General features: G+C 60.6%; 1 protein-coding gene across 1 annotated transcript in view; it reads right to left on the bottom strand.

Moving 5' to 3' along the window:
• Positions 1-9614: 9614 nt before the first annotated feature.
• The window catches only part of VOPP1 (VOPP1 WW domain binding protein), a 38351-nt gene continuing 26434 nt past the window's right edge, over positions 9615-21531 (bottom strand). The window contains exons 3-5 of the mRNA XM_054571373.1: positions 16355-16432; positions 11513-11649; positions 9615-9851 (exon numbers count right to left, since the gene is read on the bottom strand). Coding sequence (XP_054427348.1) covers positions 9661-9851; positions 11513-11649; positions 16355-16432 — 406 coding nt within the window. The 3' untranslated portion in view covers positions 9615-9660. The remainder of the gene's footprint in view (positions 9852-11512; positions 11650-16354; positions 16433-21531) is intronic.

Below are 21531 nucleotides of genomic sequence, written 5' to 3'. Positions count from 1 at the left end.
GAATAAAATTCCAGAAGGGTGATAAACAGAAAGATATTCTACTGTTCCTATGTCCCTGCAGTTAAACTTATGTCAAACCTGGTAAGTTACCAAAAAGTGTAAGTTTGGGGTTAATGCAGCCCTTACATTTTGTCCACTATTTGAGTGATCAAACTCTCCCACTGATGAAATGTCTTAAGTGTGGAAGTTCCGGTCTCCATTCACACATACGGGAAGCGTGCAACCGAGAAAATGTTGGTGCTGATGATATTTTTGTTTCTCAAATGGGCATGAATGTGGATTAGCACACACTCCGCAATTCTATCACGTAGATTCCGGTTTCGGGAAGAGTTTTCTCATCGCGGGATGGTGGGTTGGGGCGTCCCATCCTGCGAGTTGAGGCCCGGGTCCCAGAGCACAGGCCAGGTGTCTGGCAGCCTGGCCCTCGTCTAGCTGTGGGTCACTCCTCCCTTTATCACGAGGAGAAGGGCCGTCCCTGTGGAAGACAAGCCTCCGTCCACAGGGAATTCCCGGGGGTTGCAGAGCTGCCACTCACGTGGGACCTTCGTTTCTAAAATGATGGCTCGTGAGTCAGGCACTCCCGTTTCTAAGTCATGACTTTTCTTTCAAGTTGGGTTGATGACTTCCGTGGACATAAATCTTCATGGTTGTATTTTAAGGGACTTCCTGGGCCTGTTCCTGCACATCTGACCTCTTACCTGAAGGTGGAGGTGCTGTCCTGAGGCCTGGGGCCTGTTGGGCAGAAGCGCTCACCTGATGGCGCAGCCCCTTCCTGCCGCCCCTCATCCTGACCGCGCGGCGGAGCGCGCTCTGGGGCCAGAGGGGGCTGCCCCAGACTCCCCCAAGGCCCCCAGGACAACCAGTCTCCGCCAGAGGGGGCAGCTCACAGAAACCCCGACTCTGGCCACGTGCCCCAAACCAGAACTAACGAGGGTGACGCTTCACTCCCTGGGTGTCTCACCACATGTGAAAAGCCCTTGTTAGGCTTGTTCCTGAATGACACACGGAGGGAAAGAGAAAACACCTGTGGAATAAATGGTGGCGGTTTTACGTGCAAGTTTGTTTTTCTAAGCCAGCCAGGCGGACCCCTTCCTACTCACCCAGCAGGTGCTTAACAGGTGTGCAGTGCATGACCACGTTCCCCACTGGCCCGCACCTTCCAGGGGCTGCCGGGCAGTGCTGGCTGCAGCCCTCGGTCCCTCAGGGCAGAGGGGAGGCGGTGCGGGCGGATGTCGGGGTCAGGGCTGTGTGTGTGCCCTGAGGCCTCAGAATGTCACGGTTTCTTGGCTAGGTCTCTGTCCTCCAAAATGTGCCTGAATTTTAAAACGTGTACATTCAAAATACCATCTTAAAATGTAAAGAACAACTGTCTGCAGAAAGCCTGTGGGTTCTCGTCTTGTCAGTAAAGACCATTTGGTGGCGATGCCTGGCCAGTCGGCCACGGTTCCCACCTCTGTCTGCGCCAGAGAGCATGGCGGCTCCACGAGGATCCCTGTGACCGCGCTGAAGGTCTCATTCTCCACTAAAAAGGCGGCGGTGGCTCACGCTTGGTGGCCCGGATGACCCACGAGCGCCCCAGCTGGGGCTCCGCGCTCAGGCATCCTTGTGTATGGCCGGGCCCTCCGCGACCCGGTCCCACGATGACAGCTGCAGGTGGCGAGCCTGCTCTGTGGGACGGGCCGCCACCCTCACCGTCCTCCGCACACGTTGCTGGCGGCGGGTCACAGCCCGAATGAGGGGCCGCCCCGGTTCAGACCCAGACAGTTCTCACCCGTTGTCACCCGCCTCGCTCACGCCCCGCAAGACAAGGTAAGACACGGAGACCCAGGAGAGGCCTCGTGCCTTGGCCAGGAGCGCGGCACTAGGCGGAGGAACGGGCCTCTTCCCCGTGTCTGCCGCCCGGGCCACCCACCGCCCGCCTGGCTGGGAGGCCCGTCTAACCGTTGGTCACAACTGTATACACTTTTAAGCTGGTAAGGCAAGGTCACGTCTCTAAGCACTTCATTTGCTAGGTTCACAGAAGCAGTGATTCCGCGTTCGAAGCCCAGGTTCCCTCCACACTTCCACAGCTGCCAGGGGCCTGCCTCCCACGGGCCTGCGGTGTGGCACAGGCCGGGGGTGTGCGGATGGGGCCACAGGTGGTCTTCAGGAGCAGAGCCCACTACCTCAGGTGCCAAGCTCCACCGGCACGTGAACGATTATCTGCGGGGGTAACACGTCTGGTTCTGGAAGAACACGCGTGGGCGCGTTGGGCTTCGGAGCAGGGGCGCTGCGGAAGACGGGCAGGGCAGGGGTTGGGAAAGGGGCGCCGGCGCGTCTGGGAAGGACCCCCGTCCCCCGCACTGGAGTCATCTGTGGACAAAAGCAAGACCCTCGCCTTGCAGAGTTTGCGGCATAGCCAGGAGAGACAGACAACATAACCGAATCTTCCCCCGCAAGGTAATGACGACTCCGGAAAAGATGAAGCCGAAGAAGAGGGAGCGGCGGCAGTGCAGGGAGCCCTGTTTGAAGCAGGACTTGAAGGAAAGGAGGAGGTTGGCCGCGTGGACCTCCTCGCGAAGAGAGCGCCGGGACCAGGGCACGCCACTCATGGTCAATCACGGAGAGCAGGAGGCCTGGGGGGACCAGAGTGACCGGGAGGGCCGCGCAAGGCCGGCCTCCGGGGATCCGCGGCGCCCAGGGAGGCCTCCTGAGGAACGCGGCTGTCCTTTGGGGGCAGCAGGGCGCTGCTGGGGGGCTGCGCAAAGCGGGGCGTGGCCTGGTTAACAGGGATCACCCGGGAGACCGCAGGGTCCAAGCGGGACGGGACGGCAGAGGCTGGTCCGGGAGGGAAACGGCGGGGAACTGGGGGCAGCTGGCAGCCGGGGAGGCAGTGAGAGGGGGTCAGGCTCTAGACGCGTCCTGACGCTGGAGCTGGCAGGAGTTGCCGACAAGCAGTGCAGAGCACGAACAGATAGGGAAGCCTGGGCGCGGGAGGGAGGAGCTGCTGGGAGCGGAGAAGTGGAGGAGGCCCCGCGGGAGGGGCAGGCTCAGGGGCAGGCGCGCGGAGCTGGAGAGGACCGAGCCGCGGAAGGCGCGCGTTCCCAGAGAAATCTGGAAGGGAGCTGTCACTGCGGAGTCCTTTGCACACCGGTGGCATTTGAAGCCAGGAGACCGGGTGGGCTCACCAGAGCAGGGAGCTGGGAGAGAAGAGGGAAGGGGGCACGGACGGAGCACAGCAGCCCTGGGAGGCTGGGAAGAGACAGCAGTAGCGCAGCGGGCAGGAGAGGCGGCCCCGGGGGCGGAGTGTTCTCCCGGAAGCGGGGCGGGGGGCGGGGGGAGCGGTGTATGTGCGGGGAGCAGACCGGGCACCTGTGATACATGAGAAGGACCAGGGACTGACCAGGAGATTGAGCAGCCGGAGGTCCCTGGTGAACCTGCCAGCAGTATAAACAACACCTGAAAGGAGTTCTGTTGCAAGAGAGAGGGAAGAAGCCAGGCCACGGTGAGAGAACTAGGATCGAGAAAGATATTTCAAGTGTAAGCCTGGCTGCTGTGGCTCAGTGGGCTGAGCACCGGCTCTGCGAAGCAAGGAGTTGCTGGTTCGAGCCCCAGTCAGGGCACATGCCAGGGTTGTGGGCCTGGTCCCCAGCAGGGTGCGAGTGAGAGGCAACCACATATTGAGGCGTCTCTCCCTCTTTCTCCCTTCCTCCTTTCTCCCTTCCTCTCTCGCCTAAGGCATTAAGAAAAATGTTGTTTATGACCCAGTGGGCTGTTTGAAACCTTGACGTGGAGGTGAAAAGGGCGTGGGGGAGGGGAGCTGGGACCTGCGCGGCACCAGCAGCGTCGTGGCTGGGGCGTCTGTGTCCCCGGGGCGCAGACGGCGGTGGGCGCCTCAGGGAGGCAGCATCTGCCGCGGAGACGGCGGAGGAGGAGGTGTCGGGTCTGGAAGCCAGAAGAGCGTGTGAATGCTGCCAGGAGGAAGGGAGAAGGAACGCCTGGGTCTCAAATATCAGCCGGCTCGGCAGTGGCGGGGAGGGGCGGTTTAAACACGGCTTCCTGCGCTCCCGTCGGTGGAGTGGGAGGCAGGGGGGCCTCAGCCTGTTTCTAACCGAGTCCCGGGGTGGCGCCGCACGGCAGGAAGCCGTCGGGACAGGGCTGCGGGCTGCGGGGCGGACCAGGGCCTACGTGGCTGGGAACGCGGTGGGCGGGCTTTGCGCGTTTTCCCAGCCACGTGCACTTGCTTTTTCAGTTCGGGGTGTGTGAGTTGGTTTGTCCTGTTTGCTGGCTTTCGGTTCGCTCTCTTTGACCCCAGAGGGGCCACTGGTTAGCTCCGTGCTGCAGGAGCCTCGCAGGGGGATGGGGTGGGGGCTGAAGCCGGTGGGGTATCCCTGCGCACGGGTGTGCCCGGCCTCCTCCTTTCCGTGGGGGAAGCGCTGGGCGAGGGCAGGATGGCCAGCTGCAGGCGGCAGGAGGCGCTGGGTGGCCGTCCGCACTGGGTGGCACTCTGACCTTCCTGCGCTCCCGTCGATGGAGTGGGAGGCAGGAGGCAGGGGGGCCTCAGCCTGTTTCAAACCGAGTCCAGAGACCAGTGTCCTCCGGGCCGAAGACCGAGTTCCGTCCAGAAAAGCAGCTCTAGGAAGGAGGGCAGGCCGTGGCGCGGCAGGATAGCAGACAAGGCCTCCACAGAGCTGCCCCGCGTCTAAACCGCCAGGGACCAAACCTCCCGCCCCCCCCCCCCCCGGCCAGGCCCTGGGTGCTGCCTGTCCCACAGCCGGGGCCGGGGCCTGCGGGACTGCCCGGGTGGCTCCTGGTGGCCTTGGTGCGGCTCAGAGCCCCCGTTGCCTCGTTCAGTTCCGCCTCCCAGGGCTGTGGGGAGGATGAGATGAAATAACCCAAGCAAAGCACCTAGGGGATGAAGTAGCTGACCTCAGATGACTCTCAGGGGAAAGGGTTTGGCAGAGTGGCCCGCTGCTGCGGGAGCTGGCACTGCCTCCCAACGGCAGGCCGGCCCCGCCCCCGCCCCCGCCCCGGGGAAGGCAGCTTCCGGGAGATTTCTGCGGCTCCAGCCCCACACCCGCTGTTTTCTGGAATCCCAGTCCCAGGAACTGCGGGCCCCTCCCGCTGAGGTGCTGAGCTTCAGCTGGGCACACCCACAGACGGCCCAGCTTTGCTGGGAGCTGCGGTATTTCATTCAAAAGCAGCACCCTGAGTCCTCAGGAGCCTTCCGGGCGGCCGACTCAAGGGACAGGGCACCACGACGCCCCACATTCTTTACTCTGGGCTCTCCCACATTCCACAGGGTTAGTCTCTTACGAGCATGTCCTTTCCAGTGTATAACAACAACATCGAGCATTTATGAGCTGGGCACTGTGTGGGGTACTTGATAAGCATATTGCCTTTGGCGATGTCATTCGGCTCTTTGACAAGCCTGTGCGGGGTGATGGAAGCAATAAAATACAATATAAAATAAAATACAAAATAAAATAAGCTGGTGTGGAGGCTTCTCTGCCCAACTTCTCTACCTGTCAGGCAGCTCAGAGGGGGCGGGAAGGGCTGCCCAAGGTCAAACGATGGCTAAGCTGTGGGGCACAGATGCCACCCAGCCTGGGTTTATGGCGGTAGCATCGGATAGTTCAGGTCAAGGGTGGAATGGAACTGTCTCCCATTCTCGCTGAAGGGTGAGGGTAGCGGAGGAAGATAAGCCATCAGAAGGGGCAGTAACGCGGCCGCAGGATACCTCACGCTTAGTGGGCAGGCACAGCAAAGATGTGCCTGGAATCCAAGCTTTAAATCACGCCTGCCAGCTTTATATTCCCATTTGATACCGTGTTCAGACAAGCATGGTTCTCAGTGCTTCAATCTACGGTACCGTGCAAGGACCACGAGAACGTAAGCGCTGCAGCTCTGCCCCCTGATGCACCAGTGAGCCCAGCAGTGGCCCATCACCGCGGCCTGGCGACAAGGGGACCTCGTGGTCCCCCTGATGGAGATGCACGCCGCCACCTCTGACGTACGCCTTCCAGACAAAACAGGGACCGGAGTCTGATCTCACTCCATCTACAGTAACTACCAGTTCACAAGAAATACAAGTACCATGCAGATGCAATCTGCAAATTCCAGACTGTGGGTATAGACAAAGAACAGGGTTTAAGGGGGGGGAGGGGAAGCAAAGGAATATAAAAGAGAAGAGCTAGAGATATGTAACCTCAGAACCCACTTAAAATAGTCCTGTCCTGTTGAGATCCTGAGTTGCTTTTCAGAGATAGCAGAACAAAACCCATGTCATGTAGCCAAAGCATGTTTAGAGGAGAGAACTTGGACCTCAGCTGCCCCCGGAACCCAAGTCTCGCCTCCAGACAGATACACGGAGCCGAAGGGCCGGGACACAGCCGGAACTTGAACGCTGTCCAGGAGGGCCTGGGACTGACACCTGTGACTGCTTCTCAACATTAAATAATGCTGTCAACAGCTCATGCCCCAGCACCCCGCCACGCAGGATGCTCTGTCGGGAGAAAGCAGCTTCAGGTGCACTGATTCCTGCCACCAGCCCGCACCTCTCCCCCGGCTCAGGTGGGAGCCAATGGGCGCATGGCACCCCCGCGGCTGGTCTCTAGAACACCTGTGGGCTCCTCACCCCGGCACCTGCTCACGGCCACCCCCGCTCCACGGGCCTCAGTGTGGAGTTTCTCTACCAGCTTCTCCCCCCTCCCCCTATCTTTTCTGCACAAACTCCACTTCCACCCTCTCAGATCCATTTCTTCTCAGAAACCACTCAAAATTTCATTTCTTGCGCTTTTGTGCCCAGAGGGCCATGGTGGACTCTTTGAAGTTCAATGTGAAGGAAGCAGAGAAAAGGGAGCCCTCATCTCAAGTCACGGCCTCGGACTCGTAAACGACCCGGCTTCCATTTCGCCGGGGAAGCTGGTGGCGGGGGGCTGCCCAGCGAAGGTGTGTAAACTAGCGCCGACTTAGCCACAGGCCAGCCGCTTGACCTCCTCTGGCTGACCTCCTGTCCTGGCTTCAGGTGCCCCATTTTAAATGCTTCTGCTTAAACATTATCTCCGTTGCCGATTCCTCTAAAGTGCAGCTCACTGTAGCAGACACATCCTGCAATAGACCTGGGAGACAGAGGCAGTTTCTGACCCAGCAGAGCTACGGCCTCAGCGCGCGGCTGTGGAAACAGATCCGGACCCAGGGTCCCTAGTGTCTCCCATCTCTGAGGCGTTACCTAGCTGATGCTTGTTACTTCCCACTCGCTTCCGGCAACGTCCCTCCGCTAGGTTTGTCAAACGTGTTGGTAAACCACAACCTCGTTGGAGTCTTTGATTGCAGGTGATTTTGTTCTCCCACCCCGCCCTGCCCGCCCGGACCCGGCAAAGGCACAACCCACGGAAGGTGCTTCCTCACTGGGACGTCCCCTCTGCCCTCTTTCCCCGCTCCCCAGCGAACCAGTCAAAGCACACTTCCAAATATATTTTTATTTCGCACACCTATGACACAGGGCCCTAACAAGGACAGGAAGGAGCCGCGGGCAGGTGCTGCAGAGGAGAAACACACGCCGGTTGGCTCCGAGTTTCCTCTCGACGGCCGACCCCCGCGGCTCTGCCACCCGGAGCGTGGGCACAGGCCACCCGAGCACGAAGAGGTCCGCCCACGGGCAGGGGACAACAAAACGTACCTTACACACGCGCGGGAGTGTGAAATCGCTGGGGGCTACCAAAACCACCCGGTCTCCTAAGACCACTTGTGGTCAAAAAGAGACACGAGATTTTGTCACGGACACATGGTGCCTCTTCGGCCACACCTGGTCCGGTGCAGGGCAGCTCTGAGTGTGCTCCGTTATTTTTTTTTTTTAAAAAAAGGGATTGAAATTAAAAATGCAAAACAAATGGCCTGGAGGAAGAGGAACTTTTTAGACCCATGTGTTGTCGTTGGTTGTAAACAGCCACTGTTGTGCTTTGTCAACTCATCTCACGCGAGGGCCCGGGAGTGGGGAGGTTGGGGCCAGGAGTTCACAGGGCCCATGAGGGGGTCAGAGACACGGGCAGGGCGCCCACGCTCGCTGTGTCGCCCAGGGCGCTGGTGTGGCTCCAGGCGTTCCCCGCGGAGCTCCCCAGGAGGCCCCGTCTGAGCGTCACTGTGGCCCCGGCCCGCCTCCCCTCCGCCCCCAGGGCCACCCCAGAGCATAGGACACCAGGCCCTGGTCCGGGGCGTGGCAAACACCCAGGATCCGCTCCAGTGAGACGCCTTGATGCTCCAGCTGAACGAGTACCAATTTCTCAAGATGCTCCGTTAGTTCCTTTCAAAAACAGGCTCCCTCCACCCGCCCCCTGCAGTCCGACCACCACACATACAGGGATCCAGGCGTCTTGGCTACCGTGCTTGCCCTCCCTGCGTCCGACCCGGGCAGGTCTCCATCTGGCTGTGAATACTACACTGTCACCACTACTAACTACGCAGAAGAACAGGACCCCTGCTCGCTGTCAACCACCCTGGGGATGGCTCGCAAGACCCCAGGGTGACAGAGGTCTCTTAGGCAGGGTTCACATCTCCAACCTCATCTTCTTTATTTGAGTGTCAAGTGAGTCGCCAGCGAAGTCCGTTGGGTGCTTTCTGAAGAGCTCCGCCAGCAGTCCTGTCTTTTCCTTAGCAAGCTCCTCCTCAGAGCCCACCACGCACCTGCCAAGATCCCAGAGCCCTGGCCACGCCCCCTGAGACGCCTCTCTTCCAGGGGCTGACGGGACTTCTGCGCGGAAAGTGTCCTTTATCAAAGCCCACTGCCAGAGCTGCCTGGGGAAGGGTGCGGAGACCTCGGGTCCCGATCAAAGACCAGAGAGCTGCTGACATTCAGTTAAGACACTCAAGTCAGACCTCAAAGGACAGGACGCGACACAAACTTAGATAAAAGCACTAAAAAGGGGGGAACATTCTTTTTCCCCCAAGTCCAACCAAGAGCTCCTAAAATGCATGTCCCAGTTTGAGGCAAGGAGCAACTTCCCACGAACATAAAAGACCTTCCTCGGGGATCGTCAGGCAACCGCCGACCGCACCTTGGCCCGGTTCTGGGTCCGCATCGGTTCTGGGTCCGCATCGCCCCGCGGGGAAGGCGATGCCCAGCGCTCCCGGCCGGCCGCGTGGAAAGGGCGCCGCTCTCGCCTCCGGGAAGTGATGGAGACGGGAAGGTGCGTGGGGGCTTCTTGTCCACCAGACGTCTCTCTAGCAGCTTCTTGAAGAGGCAGACAGACAGGACACAGGCCCCACTGACCCGTGAGGCCTGCCGGCCGGCGGGAGGAGCCTCCCCAGGCAGGGCGCCGGGCCGCCCCCGCGCTCACCTGTGCGCGCCCAGCGGCCCTCGCCGGCCGCCTCCCCTTAGTCTCTGCCCTGAGCACCCGGGCCTGCGGCCCCAAGGCTCCGACCCTCGGGGTCGGGCCACGCTCTGCCAGAGCACAGACAACATCAGCAACAGAGGGACACGGGACGAATTCAAATACTGGGCATCTACGGGACACCTGGAAGGAAGCTGCGCTTGCTCGAAGACGTCCGAGAGGGACTTGCCCTCGGCGGCTCAGAAGGCCCTTCCGGAAGCGGACGCCGACAAGGACGGAGAAGGCGGGCTGAAGAAGCTCCTCCCTGTCGCCCCCGCCACATCACCCCGGCAGGCTCCGGGCCGCGCCCCCGCTACTTGGCCTTCACCACCTGCTCGTAGGGGGGCGGGGGCGTGTTGCAGTAGGAAGGGGGCGGGGGGTAGGCCACGCTGCCGAGGGGCGAGTGGGGCTGCACCTGGAAGGCCATCGCCATGGGGTTGCCGGCAGGATTCATCCCTGGTCCTCCGGGGTCGGTGTGGTAGGGCGGCCCCGGCGGCTGGGCTCCTGAAAGGCAAGGGCGGGTGTGAGCGCGGCAGCGACCCCACTGCCCGCATCCCCGAGCACCGCTGGCCCGGGCGGCCCCGGGGACCGTGGCCCCAGCCAGTCCCCAGCTGGTGGGCGTCACAGGCCAACAAGCCCCAGCACGGCGGGCACCTGGATGAGGTGATGAGCAACAGCAGGTCCCTGGCCAAGCGGAGCTTCCGACCTCCTGGGGGGCGGATGACCAGCGGGCACCCCCACTCAGGAGGGTGGCGAAGTGACAGCAGGGACAGTAACAGGACCTCAAGGGCCATGCGCACTTTAGGGCCAAGAAAATTGGGGCCACAGCGAGGGAAGCCAGTTCGCAGCCGATGAGGCAAGAAGGGGCTTCCTGGCTCCCCGCCGGAATCAGCCCTTTGAGAACCTGCGCTGAAAGTCAGCCAGAGGTACGGCCTCCTTCCGCCCTGGCCGGGCTCACAGTGCGTCAGGGAGGGGCCTCCTGCCACCCGGGCGAGCCCACGTCCAGACCGGAAGGCGAGCCGGGGGGCAGCGCCCGTTATGGACTCTGCCTGCCTTTGATGCTGCTGCGGGCCAGGCGGCTCCGGGGGTCTTCTGTGCAGAAGCAGCAACAAAGCTCGGGAGAGTCACAGCCGGCCCAGGCTGCCTGCCCGGAGGGACACAGGCTGAGGAGCGGGCGGTGGGAAAGACCGACGTTCAAGACAGGAAAGAACACGCGACATTTAAGGCAGGTGAGAAGAACGCAGAGGAGACGGGAGACGCTGGAATCGAGAGGCGGGAGCCGCCAGGGCGGCAGAGGAAGGAAGCCGTGACTGGCAGTCTACGGGGTCGAACAGAGGTCAACATCGGAAGGGCGCCCTTCCAGTGAATATGGCGTGCAGGGGTTCTTGTCGGTATTTCTGCACAAAACCCCAGCTGCAGCGGGTCAGAAGCTCTTCGGGGGGAGGGGTGCAGACCCCTGAGGGGAGAAGCACAGCTAAACGGGCTGCAGGCCCAGGACGATGCGTGTGTAAGGAGGGGAAGGGCCTGCGCCGTGTACAGGGTGCGGGGACAGATACTCAGGGGAGAGAGGATGTTGGGGAAGGTGGGAGGCTGTAGGCTCGGCGAGGGCAGGGACCTCACAAGTCTGTTCAGCACTTGGACCGCCCGGCCGAGCAGAGTCAGGGGTGGCAGTGGGCACCCAGTGCTCGATGAAATGGGCGGGGCAGCGGGGGGCGGCGGCCGCGAGAGGCCCTGCAATGTGGGCGCAGCCTCCGTACCAGGCGCAACGGGGCACTTGCTGGTTTGACCGGCTGGAGTCCTCCGTCCTCAAAGAAGAGATGGTCACAGGTGACAGCAAAATAGTGACACGGAGGGACACCGCCAGCTGGTCTGGGATTCAGTGTGGTGGGGACTTTATGCACAAGGTTGGAAGGATATACAAGTGACGCCAGAGCCAAGGGGACACCAGCGCCACCTCCTGAGCTTACGTACAAGCCGTGGAATATTCGACTGGAGAACGAGCCCTTCAAATTGGAGGGTTACGGTGGATGGCCCAGTTAGAGAAAGAAAGCACAGAAACATGGCCTGAATTTTTCCTTCCAGCACATTCGGGGCGGGGGGGCCTCTTCGAATGCTTACAGAGGACGCGGGAACGGCGGGCGGGCGGGGACAGGGGGCGGGCTGACCTGGCGCCGGGGTCGGGGGCTGTCTGGTGTAGGACACGTTGAAGGCTGGCTCCTCGATCAGCGGCGGGGGGTACATGCGCCTCCGGATGAAGAAGCCAGCGCCGCAGCAGAAGAGGACGCCCATCATCAGGAGGAACCTGGGCGGGAGACAGCAGTGAGGCGCCACGGCCGCCGGGCGCAGGGAGCCGAGTGGGCCGAGCCCCCCACTCTCGGGCTGGTCCTGCCCTGACTGCCCAGGGCGTCCCTGGGTAGAGGATGCCAGGGCGACCCCTGGCTGCCGACCTGGGGGTGCTACTGGGCGGAGGCCCCCCACGCTGACAAGTAAAGTGAGCGTTCGGCCACAGGGCGAGCTGGCCTGGCAGGGCCGCTGGCCTCCCCTCCACAGTTCCGCCTCCACAGGAAGCGCCTTTTCGGGCCCTCGGAGCCCTAGGCCCGCCCAGCCCTCGCCTCGCTCTCCGTTTCTGTGTTCCCTCCTTCACGGTGCGAGCAACGGCGGTGGGGAGCACACTGTCCCTCCTAGCGCCTTCCCTCCGTTCGTGCGTGAACATCCACGCAGAGAAGTTAAACGGCGCCTCCCCACCGCACTCTGCGATTACAGAACAGCGCGCAATACAAAGCTGCGGGTCTGAGATGCAGGCTCTGAGCAGCCGAGCGTTTTCCTCCCACGACCCCTGCGGCCTGGGCGGCAGCAGAGCTGACTGCTCGTGCGACTTGTCTGAGGAGGCTCAGCGACTCGCGGCCCCCTGGCGCTCAGGACATGGCTGGCGGACGAGGGAACGGCTTCCGTTGCCTTCACATCCGACAGTCTGTGTGTGAACATGTGTGATGGGACCCGTGGAAGCTTCCAGAACCTCCCACGATGCATCACACTGTGTGTGGGCAGCACATTGCCTGGTGAAGAACGAGCACCCGGCAGAGACAGCTGTGTCACCGTCAAAGACGCCTGTCCACAACATGAATGACATTTAAAAGAGTGGACAAGAAAGTCTTCGAGACACTTAACAGGATGCTAGTGTACGTCTGTCCATCCATCAGTATCTATTTATTTACGGACAACCAGGAACGTTGACCAGGAGGAGAGCCCGGAACACAGGCAGGAAAGGACCGGGAAAGGGCTCCCATCGGGGCGTCGGTCTGTCTCCTAATCCAGTCCATTCGCCAGGCGACGTCATGGCACCTGCTGAGCTCCCGGCAGGTGCCATCTTACAGAGAGCAAGACGGGAGAGCTCCTGCCCGGCCTGTGAACTTGGCTTCCACTGGGCCAGGCAACAGCAGTCAACCAACTGCCAAGTTGTTTATTAACACTTCTGGCCATAGGTGCTGAGAGAGAAAACCAGGCGCGCAGCAGTGTGGTTGTGGGCTCGAGGTCAAATAAACGACCATCCTGGCCATTTGTAAGCCTTCCATTCAGGGCAACCAGAGGGTCTCATGAGTGTGTCTGTCACAGTCGGGGATAAGAACGGCTTCTCCTTCAAAGCAGCGTGTGAGCTGAGTCAGAAGGACGGAAAGGAAGAGGCCAGCTGAAGGGAAGGGAAGGGAAGGCCCTTTCTGGGCCGGTAGGGCAGCCCGGGTGTTGGGCCAGGAGGCCAGGGGAGCGGGACCCAGGTGAGCAGGACCCAGGTGAGCAGGAGGCCAGGGAACCGGGACCCAGGGGAGCAGGGTCCAGGTGAGCGGGAGGCCAGGGGAGCGGGACCCAGGTGAGCAGGACCCAGGTGAGCAGGACCCAGGTGAGCGGGAGGCCAGGGAACCGGGACCCAGGGGAGCAGAGGCCAGGGGAGCGGGAGGCCAGGGGAGCGGGACCCAGGGGAGCAGAGGCCAGGTGAGCGGGAGGCCGGGTGAGCGGGAGGCCAGGGGAGCAGGACCCAGGTGAGCGGGAGGCCAGGGGAGTGGGACCCAGGGGAGAGGGACCCAGGTGAGCGAGAGGCCAGGTGAGCAGAGGCCAGGTGAGCGGGAGGCCAGGTGAGCAGGAGGCCGCTGCAGCTGCAGGGGGGCAGGTGCCAGCAGGGGGTGGGGAGGGGCCCTGGGCACCGAAGGAACCCAGCTGTGCAGACGCTGAAAGGCCCATAACCTCTGAGTGAGGTGCCAGCAGATAAAGACAACTGCTCCTTCTCTTCAAACTAACTTCCCTCAGGCAGGCTCAGCGACCACAAAGCAGAGCCCGCCTGAATGTGCCTAAGGGTTTCCCTCCTCAAATAACACCTGGGCTGCTCCCAGGATGGAAAACGCAGGAGCCCTGGGTCCCATGAGAAATGCCAGAATGCTGGTTCCCTGCCAAATGTACCCCCGCCCCCAGACCAACACAAATGATATTGCACCTCACACGTCGGACGTGGCTGGAGGCAAGACTGGCTCAGGTGACAACCGTTAGCGGATTGCTCCTTATTGAGACAGGAGTTTGAGGAGAACTCAGTTCAGGGAGAAAGGACCGGGCGGGGGCGGGCGCGGGGGCAGGGGCAGGGGCAGAGCAGGCGTGCGCTAGGGCCCGGGAGGCGGGCATCCGTTCCGAGCTCCCCTGGAAGGTGCTCCCGCTGTCCCCGAAGCAGCTGAGCAGGCTTGCAAGGGAGTCTGTGACGCTGCTGTCCTTATAGGAATTCTGATGACCTCATTCAGACCCAGATGGTCCAAGATTACTCCAGGGTCTAGAGCGGCAGGGGCTCCCGAGAGCACAACCCTCCATGGCTGCGGCCTTAGGGGGAGGGGCAGGAGTCCCCCGGAGTCAGGCGGGAGCCAGCGGAGAGCAGCCCCTCCTTCCCTCCGTGCCTAGCTCCATGGGCCGTCCCCGGGCCCCGCCCCGGACACCTCCCCACGGGCCTCCCCCCACGCTCCCAGCCAGGCCCATCCTCCCTGCGTCCCTGTGACGTGCTGGCCCCTTCATGCCAATGCCTCCCCCGAGGGCCAGAAGTGTCACAGCTTTTCCCGATGATCCCGACGCCAAGGCTCCATGCTGTTTCTGGAGCAGGGTGTAACATGTCCACGTGGGATCCTGTTCTGACATCTGTCTCCCTGAGGGGCCCGGCCGCTGCAGGGACCTCCCCAGGGGACCCTGGTGCACACCACTGACAGCGGCGACCGACGGAGGGAGCGTGGAGCAGAGCTGGGCGCCCTCTGGCGTTGGCCAGGCCCCCGAGGCCCCCGGCTCAGGTTTGGAACCTGGTGTCACCGACTCAATGCCAGCACTTGGGCCAAACCCTGGGTACCTGGCTCTCCAGCCTTGAGGGCCTCGCCCTCATTCCCGGGGACCTGCCAGGTGCCCGGCTCTGACAAGGGGCCCTGGCCGGCAGCCGGAAGCACCTGCTCTCGGCTCGGGGAAACTGTCCCAGGGCAGAGCTGCCCCGGGCCCGGGCCTCCCAGTTCCCCTGGATTCTCGATTATTTCTTTTTCCTTTTACTCACACAACACTTGAGCTTTGACACGTGTTTTAATTTTTCAGGAGCAGCCTCCAATCTCCCCATCACTCGGCAGCTGCTTTAGACCGACCCGACCCAGTCCCCAACCCCTTCAGAATTCGCACCCAGAGAGCCCAGTGCCTTCGACCGCGCATCCCACGGAAGAAAGCTCTGAGCACAGCGCACAAGGGGCCCACCCAAGCTCGGAAGCGCCACCCATCCCAGTCCCTGCCCCCACCCCCCACCTGGCCTGGGTCCCGGGCCCCTCAGCCCTGAGATGTGCACAAATGTGTTTACATTCAAAACTCCGAGGCTGGAAAAAGTCACCTTCGACTACAGAGTTTTAGACTAGTGCCTGTGAGGTGGGAGAAGCCCCCAGCACATCACTGCTCCGGAGGGCTCGCCGCGAACAGAGACTTGGAGGTGGGGGGCACTCGAGCCAGCTCTCGGGGGCCAGGCCAGGGCCCGATGGGACGGACGAGTCCAGCCCCCTCACGGCCAATGCCCCAGGAAGAGGGTGGTGCCAGCGACAACGAAGGGAGTCTCTCCTAGTTAAGACAGCGTGGCACGTGGAGTCCCATGTACTGGTGGTTTCTCTAATCAAACATTGGGGGCAGCTGTCAAGAGAGAAAGACAAAACCCCACTAAAAATTCAAGTGGCTTCTGCAACATGCTCAGCAAAGGCCTTCAAGGCTTCGGAGGTCAGTAACGGCAGAATCTGAGAGTCCAAACGAAGCTCAGGTCTTGAAGCGAGCGAGTGCCGTCTGAACCCTCTGTGGGGTCTGCCTCGATGGCATTCCCACGCCAGGGGCGGGCGGGAGGGCCGGTGGGTGCAAGGACGGCTGTGCCCACACGCGCTCTGCCATCTGTCTGAAGCCACAGCGCCTTTCTGTGCAGTCGAACAAACTCTCGGACGTGCCCTCCCCCACCCCGGCAGGCAGCCGCTGAGAGGGCAAGCCGTGAGGGTCCCTCCTGTTAGCGGAGACTCGGACCCCCGTCTTCAAGGACACTGTTAGTATTGCTCTGCTGTTCCCTCTCAACGGACACTTTACAGACTTCGTCCAGTTCTCCCAGCTTCGCTCAGGAGAGCCAGGGGGTGTGAGTCAGGACTCGCTGCCACCGTGGGCCGGGGCAGCCTGCGAGGCAGCAGGAACTTGACCGGAAGAGTTGCGGCTTCCCCGATTCAGCGCCCGCCGGTCCAGACACCGGCGAGGAGCGGCTGCCCCGCCCACCATCCGGAAGCACCGGCCTGGCTCCCTGCCCGGCCTAAGGCACAGGAAGCAGCGGCTGCCCCCTGGGAGTGGAATGCAGCCAGGAAGCCAGCCGCACCTGCTGAGGCAGTCCCAAGCCACGGCCCCAGCGAAGGTCACGTCACCATGGTCGTGTCGGCACCAGCTGTGGGCAGAGCCCCTGGGGGTGGGGAGCAAGCCCGCCAGCCAGGAAGGGTGTGACCTACCAGAAATACCACAGCCGCTGGATGGACAGGGCCCGCACGCAGCACCGGGAGCCGCAGCAGTCCTCGTAGGGGCGGCATCTGCGGAGAGAGGGCACGGGCGGTCAGCCTCCCTGCGTCCCCGCACCCCAGCGTCACAGGCCGGACCCGTCACGAGACCCCGGCGGGGGTCAGCGCGAAGGACAGACGCCCCCGCTGCACGTCACCAAACGAGCCCCGCTGACCGCTGTCTCTCTGCCCGCGGGCCCAAAGGGAAGTTGCCGGACGGAGGCGGCCAATGTATTCAAAGCACCCCGCTTCCTACTCGTGCCCCTGTGCACAGTCGGGGTGATGCCTTCTAAGCAGGCACCCCGAGCGAGGAGCAGCGTGACGCCCGCCCCTTGTGTGCAGTCCGACAGGGACGCGCTGTGGGTCCGGCTCCGGGCGCGATCCCCAACGGGGCACACAACAGCCCTGTGAGGTTAAAGACAGGCCTTCCGGGGCTGGACAGACAGGAAGGTTGGGCCTGGTCTCTCCACTCACTAAATGGAGTTTTTACACGATGATATAATTGTCTGATCACATTCCTTCTTGCTGCCAAGTGAATGATTAAAAAAAAAATGCATTGATGAATGCTGCTTTAAATCTTAGAATAACAGAGAAGGAACTGCGGGGCCTTCGACAGTACAAACAAAACAAGAAGCAGCTGGCTCTACCTGAACGCTCGACACCGGCAGGGAAACATGCCGTGACACGCAGAGCCTCCCCCGGGAGCGCGTGTCGCTACGGCAAACAACGGGGCTGCCGTGCGTGCTAATTCAGAAGAACATTTACAAGCCAGTTAAGGGAAAAAGACAAGTTACAGAATATATATATCTCGAAAGACGACATTTTAGGGATCGTCTTAGTCTGTTCTGGCCACTATAAAAAACTCTGCTGAGCGGGTGGCTTATAAAACAGAAGTTTGTTTCTCACAGCTCTGGGGGCTGGACGTCCAAGGTCAGGGTCACGCCCCCCGAGAGCGCTCTTTCTGGTCCACCGCCGGTGCCACCTCACTGTGTCATCCCATGACAGAAGACGCAGGGGGCCTCTTTATGAGAGCATTACCTCCTCATTCCTCCGTCTTTGGGGGTGAGGGTTCAACACATGAATCTGGGGGGCACAACCCAAACATTCAGACCACAGCAGGCGTCTACCGTTCCTAAGCAACGATCACCAGCAAAATCTTTCTCCCTATTCTGGGAACAAGGAAACGCCGCCAGCTTCCTGCAGGAACCTTCTTCATTGATCAACTCAACAACGGAGGGAGAAGAGACATTCTGCTCTAGAATTCTCTGTCCCCAGACCAGACACCTGCCCTCCCCTGAAGGCTGTGCTCAGCTGGCTGGCCAAGGAGAATGGCAGGGCTTCAGAAGGGGGCACGTGGGGGCAGTGCCCTGCCCCACGCCCACCCTCTCCAGCCCTGCCCATCCCCGAGGGGCGCCGGCCTCGACCCTGGCAGAGGGTCCTGGCACCAGGCCTTGGGTCTGCCATCGCAGCCAGGAGGGAAGGGCATGTCAGGGTCTCCCAACGGTCAGAGGTGGCCCTGAGCCTCAGGCCCCTGGAACCAGTCGCGGCTTCTCCAGTTCTGGGTCGGCCGCCCAGCCAGACTCTGGCTCTCCCGAGCTTGCTTCCGGTGTCTCGCTCTGACACCCGCAAACAACGCTTCCCCCACTCACACCGTTAATTATTTACTGCGGAGGAGGGAGCCCAGAGAGACATAATCAGGCAGGGCAAGGCGAGTGCGCGATACAAGAAGCGTCGCACTCCAAGGGGAGACTTGCGAATAGGGCCTGGGATGACCCGGGCACACAGTGCCTGGCCAGGAAGGGGGGCTCAGCCAGGGGGAGGGGCCCCTGCAGGGCGGGCCCCACTCCCTCACTCCACTCCCCGTGGTCGCCACGCTCGCTCCCTGCCCCTTAGCAGTGGCGTGGAGGTCAACGGAGGCCGGAGGAATCAAGGCAGCTCCCGGCTGGGCATGTCCCCTAATTCTGTTACTGATTCATTGATTCGCACGTCCTATCTCCCTTTTACATTTGAGCGAAGGCTGTCGTTGCGGCCGTCCCTGTCTGTCCCCTCCACGGAGCGGGGCAGTGCGTGGGCTCCTCGAGGCTCTGTGCCGCTGACCCTGCGGTTCCCCGCCCTGTCCCCTTCGCGGCGCCGAGGTCCGAACCCGGAACTACAGTGAGTGCGCAAACAGGGCGCCCAGCACCCGGAGGCCCCGGGTCCCGCTCCATCCAGGCAGTGCCTGGCACGTGGCCCCATCCTGCACAAGACCCGGGCAAGTGGCTTCCCATCGTCCACTACCGGCTCTGTCATTTGTAAAACTGTGTCATTTGATGGTCCTAAGATGTTCTTGGTGTTGATGGCTGGAGAGGATACAGGTGAGTCAAGGAGCATCTCAGGGGTCAAACCTCCCCGCCTGCCCGCTCTCCAGGGGCCTCTGGGTTCCTTTCGTGTTTCATGTAAATCGATTTACTGGCATCTAGTTAGGAAGATGCAGCCCCTTTGAAACCTACCCTCCATTTGCTGGGCGGAGTGACCAGACTCCTTTCTATTCAGAAAGAACAGGAAACTGGCACCTCTCAGTCACCAGCTTTCTCTGACTTGTTGAAAATCACACAAAAAAGTTAGTCTTAAAAAAATGTCCGTGCCCCTGGCTGTCAGGAAGCCCCCACGCCACCGCTGAGCCTTGGGCTACAAATCGGCGGAAAAAGGGGGACAGGCCCCGGTGACAGGGGAGAAGTGCCCCTGACTGAGAGGCGCCCGCTGCCCACAACAGGGTCGGTCACGGCCGTGGGGGCACCCACTCAGGCGCCAAGGGGCCCCCACCCGCTGGACACTGCAGACGCGCTGGGTAGGCTCCCTCCCAGAATCACCGAGAGCGGGCCTCGCGGCGAGACACGTTCGCCCCACCCCCTGCTCTCTGGGCAGCAGTCCCCGGGCCTAAAGCCAGGGCTCCCACCTGGCCCTCTCCGGACACAGACCCGCTGACCCTCTCCAGGCCACGGACGGCAAGCAGCAGCGCTGCGTGAGCAGGTGCGCACCCTCCCAGCAACGGAAACCGGGAGCTCCCGGGACCACCACTACTTTGCAAGGGGACAGCTAAAGCAAAAGGCCAAGTGACCCACGAAGACGGCAGCTGGTGAGAGCAGGGTCCCCAGAACTGCGCCTCTCCACAAGGTGCACGCACCCCGCCCATGGCAGGACACACTCCCAGTCATCCCGTGAGGGACAAGGAGCTCGGCGTGTCTGGCAGCTACCGGCGCGTCCAAGCGAGCTCCGGGACGGGAAGCTGCGTTTGGGCTCGCCCCGGTGCGTGTCCCCTCTTCTGCAGTACATTCTGAAGGCAAAGAGAACAGCAAAAGAGAGCAGACCCTTCAGCCTGGACAGCCCTGAGCTGCCACCGCCCCAGGCTGTGCTGCTGTCCCTGAGGTCACGTGCGATCTGAGCGGGAGGACTAGGCAGGTGGAGAACAACTCTGGCAGAGGACAGCAAAGGAAGTGGATTTGGGGAGGCGGGGCGCCGTGACCGCCCTGCCCCTTTTAAATGGCACTGTTGCTAAGAGGAGGTATCCAGTAGCCCTGAACCGAAGTACTCAAAGTACTTAATTAAAAGCTTTGGAAAGGGCAGAAGGCAGACAGGAGAGAAAGGTAGCGAAGGGGAGGAGGAAAGAAAAAGTAACAGGAGAAAGGTTTCAGCTGTGTGTTGCTCCTCTGTTTGAGCTCCTTTTTCTTAAAAAATAAGGAGACGATTTTGTGTACGTATATACGTATGCAGTTGTTCAGCTCAACATTGGTAAATTAACAAAAAAAAAGCTAAAACACTTGATGAGGGACAGGGCAGAGACAGTGCTATCGTTTAGCATAAAGAAATCAAAACAGGTGAGAGTAATTTAGCTACAGCCGAAACCTCACTGTCTCACGAAACTGTAGCCTCTGTTGGCTTGATCGCTGTGACGCTGGAAGGAAATTCAAGAACACGCAGCGACAGGAGACGCAGGAGCAGTGCCGCTGGGATTTCTGGCGAGAGAAACGAAGTCGGGCTTCAAGCAGAAGACTTGAAATCTCTCGGGCAGGCGCGCGGGACAGGCGCGCTCTCCTCTGTGCAACCCGAATAGACGACGGTTGGCCAAGAGTCTGCGTGGTTTCTTCCGTAAAATAAAAGACATGTTTTTCATTTTCACCAATAACTTTATTGATTTGGATATTCTGAGTACGTCGTCTGTCTCCTACTATTGGATTCCAGTGGGGAGAAGCCAGGGCTGCTGCTAAACAGCTTCCAATGGATACGACAGCCCCACAGCCAAGAATTATTTGGCCAAAATGTCAATTGTACAAAGAAACTTCACACACCACTTTTGACACATTTATTCAGTCACAGCACCTTCTCCATTTGCTGCACAAATCTTTTTTTGCATTTCAGCTGCATTTTTACGTTTCTTGAAATAAGAAAAGCTTAATATCCAAAAACGTTGTGTATCTTCTTCCATCTTCAATATTAAAATAGCCACCCCAAAATTCACCAATTTTGACAAGATTTTTTAAATGCACGCTGATATGACAGCTGTCCCAATGCAATCTAACAACATTGTTTCAAATGAAGTTAAAGAAATGAAGTGCTACTACAGCCATCTTACAGGGGGAAAAAAAAAGCAACTTTTTGGCCAATCCAATGTAAGGACAAAACAGAGGTGGCAGTTGGAATATATTTTCTGCAGGGGCAAAACAAACAAACAAACAACAGAACCCTATAACAGAATAAAAGGACGTCACCTGAGTCAACAAATCTTCGAACAAATTATCTGTTTTGCCAAATCTCATGTAAAGCACTTTGCCCAGAAGTGAAAGGCAGAACATACTGGGGATGTGTTCATTTTAATGAGATCTCTTATAGCTCATGGGCTTTTACTTTTAATGTTGAAAGTACTCCAACAACACCTGGCCACACACGTTGTTGCTATACCGCAGCTGCCCGGGGCGCAAGCACCTTCCCCTTCCCTGTCCTGCACCAGGGGGTCCCGGACCGACACACGGCTGACCCTCAACGAGAGCCTGCGGCTTAAACAGACAAAGCGCCCCATCGCCACCCCCCCGCCCCCTCCCCCCGGGCAGCGCTGCACCCAGAGCACATGCCCTGGGGCGGAGCGGCGCCCAGACGAC

This window comes from Pteronotus mesoamericanus, unplaced genomic scaffold (genome assembly GCF_021234165.1).
Source record: "Pteronotus mesoamericanus isolate MK-2021 breed Mesoamerican mustached bat unplaced genomic scaffold, CSHL_Meso_final contig_220, whole genome shotgun sequence".
Classification (NCBI taxonomy): Eukaryota; Metazoa; Chordata; class Mammalia; order Chiroptera; family Mormoopidae; genus Pteronotus; species Pteronotus mesoamericanus.
The sequence above is the reverse complement of the archived record's forward strand: the minus strand, read 5'-3'. Positions and strand labels throughout refer to the sequence as shown.